At 39.2% G+C, this 6,007-nt stretch overlaps 1 protein-coding gene across 1 annotated transcript; it reads right to left on the bottom strand.

Moving 5' to 3' along the window:
* Positions 1–375: 375 nt before the first annotated feature.
* LOC104278997 (SHC SH2 domain-binding protein 1-like) lies at positions 376–5,602 on the bottom strand (the record flags this gene model as incomplete). Its single annotated transcript, XM_009876132.1, has 5 exons — positions 376–643; positions 3,212–3,304; positions 4,199–4,407; positions 4,717–4,832; positions 5,435–5,602. Coding segments are annotated over 5 exons (854 nt in total), but the record flags the coding sequence as incomplete, so codon positions are not given.
* Positions 5,603–6,007: the final 405 nt, after the last annotated feature.

The following is a 6,007-nucleotide window of genomic DNA, read 5'->3' as shown; positions in this document are numbered from 1 at the left end:
TCCCAAATCCAGCTCCCTGTATCCAGCTGCCCACACCACCACTGAGCCTGGGACTGCCCCAGTGCCTCCTGCTCTGCAGCACCAGTGGAGATTGCTATCAGGAGGGAGTCAGGTTCAATATCAGGCTTACATATAGTTGTATGTAGTTCTTTATTTTTATCATTTCACTATTATTTCCATTATTGTTTCATTAAAGCTGTTCTAGTTTTTTGTCTCCTAACCCGTAAGTCTCTCTGCCTCATTCTCTTTTCCTTCCCATTTAGGGAGGTGAGAGGGGAAAGAGGGGCTTAGAGAGCATCTGTCCGTGTTAGTGGCCGGCCCAGCCCTAACCCACGACAGGTTCTTTCTTCAGTAAAGAGCATCCAGGTTTCCCACCTGGCCCTCCTCCTTCCACAGACCCACCACGTACCTCAGCAGAGGATTCTCAATTAGTTTTAGCTTTTGTTTTAAGTGCTCTATTTTCTCATACAATTTTAGTCCTTCCACCATTGAGACATTTTCTACTTCTGAGTCCGAATCACTGCTTGATATGCTGTTCCTCACATTTAAAAATTTCCTGTAAAGTTCTTCACATTGAGACAACAAGTTGTGGTAATCAGCTACAAGCCCAGAAGGTACACGGTGTTCAAGGATGTCATAATGCCTGCAATTCAGAGCAAAAGGTCAACATATTTCACATTTACAATTTTGAGAGATTGAATACAAACCCATAAAGAACCTGAGGAGTCCTGTATCAGTACTTTAGTCAAGATTCTCTACAATCTGTATCAACAGTGCTCAATTTTTTTGAAAGCAGCAAAACCAAAAGTATGAACAGATGCAAATGCATTAATTTCTAAATGCTGCCCATCTACCCTGAAAGATTACACACAATTATCAGAAACTCACTCTAAAACAAAGGTATAAGCACAGCTAAAAAAATAGTTAAGAATTTAGAAGGTGAAAAGATATAGAGATTAATCTAATTTTAAGCATTTATTAGAAAAACTGAAGAAAATCTTCCTGTCAAAAACAGAAGGAAAATCCTATAATGTGAAGTCTCTATTAGCAACAATCTAAACAACTATCTGGACAAAGACACAGAATGAGTAAGAAGGGCATTATCAACACCAGATGAAGAATATGAAGGCACCGCATAATAGATTTTGCACTGTCCCAATGCCATCCTCTGCAAATAAGATGCAGGGCAGAAAACGCCAGCCCACAGTTGCACTGACAAAGTCAGAAAGATAAAGACACCTGCCAGCCAGATGATGCCAGGAACTCCACGGCAAATCATGTAGGACCAATCATGGTCGCTACAAAAAAAGCTGGAAGCAATTAATGACACAAATAGAACAAGGTTTAATTATCTCATACCAAGGCACTACCTGAAATAAGGGCAACAATGTTGCCTTAGTTACGTAAGTTCTTTAAAGGGTGTACATAAAGCATGCTACAAAGAGAAAAAAATTTGTCATAACAGTCAATATCTATACAGCGCAAACAGGCTGTACAGACACACAGAGCCTCACAAAAACTTGGTAACGGGTTTAATCAGAGCAACAGAATAAGTCAATGCAGTGTGATTAACAGCAGAAGAATTCACAGCAACAGAGAAATAGAAAATATTAGAAGGAAACAGAACGTTGTACATAACTTGGCCCCAAAATGCATGCTCTACACATTTCAGAGTTGATCACTATGAGAGCGCATAAAACTATCGTGTTTCTTCAAGGTTTAGTTAAACAGTTCATACAGTTTTACTTGACTCAAGACTAGTACAACCTACTGTGCAGTGTAAACATACTGTTGATTCTCATTAAAGCAGTGCTCACCAGTGACCTGAAAAGTTTACCACATGTTTCCATGCAGTGAAGATTAACGTTATTTCTGAGCCGACCCATCAGTGCTTAGATCACAACACAGGATAGCACTAACATCATTGTAGCTTGGAGGACAGGCTGTGTATCAAGCATGATATGGGAAAATAAAGGATAACGTTTGCTCTTCTGCTTGAAGACACTGTTTCAGCATTTTTTGGATTCTTGTTAAAAAGGTTGTAAGGCCACACACAGTGCCAAAACCAAATAAAACCATTATCCTGTAAGCGCATCATTGCATTTTGGCATCATTCCACACAAAGTCTCCATAAGGCTCCAAAAACTCCAACAGAATAGCCATTTGCTAGAGCATACAAGTATAAACACTTCAGAAACACGTACAATTTCCATATATAGCACTTTCTCGTAATTTGTATGATCTCGGAAAACTACAGGCTTATCAGAGGCCTCAGAGGTCACATTGTGTCGTGTTTTACAGAGAAGCCTGCTGCCATCTTTATAGCGTGGGTAATTTCACCCATTTTCTCTGTAAAGCACATACTACATGCTATATTGTAGCACATGCAGTGCTCTATTCTAAATAGCATTTTGGAGTATGTTCTAAGTATTCACTGATGTAGTTTCCTAGCATCATAGCAGTATCAAACCTGAATGTGAGTGACAATCTTCCAGATACTTATGATGCTAAGTTATAGTCAGTAAAAAAAAAAAATAATAAAAAAAAAGTAACTCTTGTGGGACACTCAAAAAGATAGCATGTCCAAACTCGAGGGAAAACTTATGTAGAAAAATCACTTTTCACTTATCCATTCCAGGTATGTTTTACAGTGAACTTACATTATTTAGCACCCTCAAAACATAACCAGATTGCGTCCTTGTGGACTGCTTTGGTTCCATATGGTAGGACAGCATTAAAACCCCACCTTCAGAAAACCTAATGCTGACTAATCCCACTAGGGAAAAAAAAAAATACACACATTCCTCCTTCAGCATGACCAATTTACAAGTTTTTGTTTACATTCAGTTCCATTCTGGTTCTTCTTCTGTGCCCAGAGGTATCAGAGCATCCCACGCTAGCTTTAATTAGGATTACAATTCATGCGGCTGCAACTTGAAGGAGGCTCTAGCTGGGTTTGGAGTGCCATCTCATGGAAGGTCACGGATTACCAGGAAAAACTAAGGGTTTAGAAGTCAAGTGACATCCTCACAGTTGCACCTTCTTTCCATACAGAATTTTGACTATTAGACAGTAAATGTTATTAGAGCAAATTTGCTTTGATTTGCTAATGAACACATAGGGGTTTTTTAAAATCTAGTTGTGTGTCACTATTCCTACATTGCCCTTTCTTGTGGTTCTACTGTAATAATATCAAAGCTGTTCCACTTACAGTCTTAACCGAGGCTCAACACATCGCACAAAGTAATCAAAATCATCCTCCTCCTCTTCGTCCCAGGTCCTCCAGATGCACTGGTAAAAGAACCTTTTGAAGCAAAGTAAGCATTTAATCACATACAGGAGACCACATTTAACTGAGCAGAGAAAATAGCACTGGAAACAAGAACGTAACCAATTTGAGAATTCATCTCAAAGCATCACTTCTCTCCAATTCCATGTAAGTGTCCTGTAAACTGTTTAGTATACACAGAAGCAATCTTTCTTGTCTGTTGCTTACCTGCATAAAGAGTTTCATTTTGTGTATTTAAGATCAAAATTTATAATAGCCTGAGTCCCGCTTTCATCAAAAGAAAGTGAACAACTAAAAGCTAGATTTGAAAAGAAGACTCACACTGTGAGGTTTTTTGGTTCCTTGGTTTCAGCCAATCATCCTTCAGCTAAGTTTTCTTTTTGACAATGAGTTTGTCAATTCCATCATGGCAAGCTTAGATCTTTACTACTGAGTAATTCTCAACAGAATGTTGAGAATAGGAGTAAGATATGAACAGGCACTTGCAATTTAGAGGAGACAAAATGCATAAAGAAAGAATGGGACCAAAAAAAGTTTAAAAATCCACCAAAACCTTACAGAAAAGAAATAAATACTGCACTAGAGTCAGCAAGGCAATACAGCTGAAGGAAACCTGGGGTGGAGAAGAGGGAAAGCAACACAAATTATTTTTCCTCATTTTGGCACAGAAAGCACATTGAAAATAAGCTTCAGCTAAATGCACCTTGAGATTGATTACCAATAGCTGTAGAGGACACCACAGATTTTCTTTGTAAGCAGTCTCCTCATGGTATCAGTCATCAGATTTACTCTGGAAACTTTGACTTGAGAAGCTGCCAGTATGACAACAACAACTCAGAGCACCATGCACTGGATACTACCAGAGTGTAATTGTTAAGGACAAAAATCAAACCCAGAGCATTTTCCTACCTGACATGCTCTACAGCTAGTGCTGTCTGGTCAAACTCTCCTGACTCATCATACACAACCCACAGCTCCTGCAGTGGTATCTGACGCTCCTTCAGCTCCAAGAGTTCCTGCATGCACTCCAAGGTAAAGGTGCTATCCCGTGACTCGCACAGGAAAGGCTTGCTGAGGTGCACAACTGCTTTCAGAGCCGAGTACTCCACATCAACAACCTATTGGAATAAATAGTTAGGGTTTCTCAGAACCTTAGATGTTACAACAGTCAGCTCTGGACCAAGCACTTATTGCCTTTGCGCCCACAGAGTTCTACCCTCACTTACTCTGACTTGGTGTTTCCCCATCCAGTTTCAAGCAAGGAGCCCTTTCAAAAAATTTCTATTACTCTAGTCATCACCAGCAATTAGATATGAAAACATTAGTATTTTCTACCAGCTCAAACTTGATAAATAAACAATCTGTCTGTTACAGAGATAAATTATATTAATTGGAGACAAACGTCTGAGCATCTGCATTCCATTTACCTCAACAAGGACTTCAAACACATTAGTGCGCCAGACTGCCTGCCATCCAGATGGTTCAAGGACCTTCTCCAGGTACTCAGCTGTGAATTCTTTCACCTCAGAAGCTTTGCAGTCAGCTAAAAAGAAAATGAAGACAGTACATTTATGCAGGGAAAGAAAAAAAAAAGTTCTCCTGATCATCAGAAAATGAAAGTCAACAAAGGTGAAATGTTTCTCTACCACATCTAAATTTGGATTTCATTGTGTCTTGCTTGTGATAACCAACAGCTTTTTTGCTGTCTCTCAGTACTGAGAGAGGTAGAGTCATCTGGTTTGTGCTTCTCTGGAAGAAGAGATCCAGGACTCAACCTTCCAAGGTTTCAATGCCAGTGGTATTAAAGAGCTAACCTGTGCCTTATCTTAAACAGTCTTACTATACTCAAAAAAAGTTCAAGTTCAAGTAAGAACAGTTAAAACAAGGCACAGAATCTGGTATCAAGACCTTTTCCTTTCAATCAGTCATATTTATTTATATTAAAATCATTGCCTCCTGGTCCACCAATTAGAGCAGCTGAGGCTACAGCATAAGTGATAGCAGTACGCTACATCTTTTCTAGTCCCCATTATTAAGAGCATCTCACAGTTTAATAAAGAACTAACTCAACTTAAAATGGATCATTTAAACAGTCACTACAAGAAACCTGACAACATGTTCTTTTTCTACTAAAAAACTACTTACCCAGGATGTAATCCTGATATGCTTTAAATCGCTCATAAAACAAAAGATGATCGGTGTGAAAAATATCTGGAAAAAGCACATTCCCATCCGGCACAGTTCTTCCTAAAGCAGTCCCTGGTTTGTCACGACTGCCATAATCACTACAAGAATCATTTTCCTGGACAAGATCTGAGGAGTGAGAACAAAATAAATCCCACAAACTGTCAGTTTAAAATGCAGTCAAATCCCCAAAGAATTCCTGTTCCGTCCAAGATGTATCATGAACCTTTCTGCAAGACAAATTATCCTTGGTGAAGAGACAATCTTACCTGGTTACTTGCCCTATTCTTCAGAATATTTACCCTGTCCCAAACAAGGATCTCCCTACTTGTTACCACTTGCCCTGAGCTGCAGTTACCTGCTAATATTATCATTAATGTATATATCATGCCTTACTGGTTCACTGCCTGCATCACGCAGATGTGATATCAAGCAACTGTGCAAATAATTTTTGTATAAAACCAACTGATCCCACTCACAGCTGATCCAAAACAATGCATGGGATTACTGTAGGCAAAGAGCAAAATACAAGAA

This window comes from Apaloderma vittatum, unplaced genomic scaffold, assembly GCF_000703405.1.
Source record: "Apaloderma vittatum isolate BGI_N311 unplaced genomic scaffold, ASM70340v1 scaffold33729, whole genome shotgun sequence".
Classification (NCBI taxonomy): domain Eukaryota; kingdom Metazoa; phylum Chordata; class Aves; order Trogoniformes; family Trogonidae; genus Apaloderma; species Apaloderma vittatum.
The sequence above is the reverse complement of the archived record's forward strand: the minus strand, read 5'-3'. Positions and strand labels throughout refer to the sequence as shown.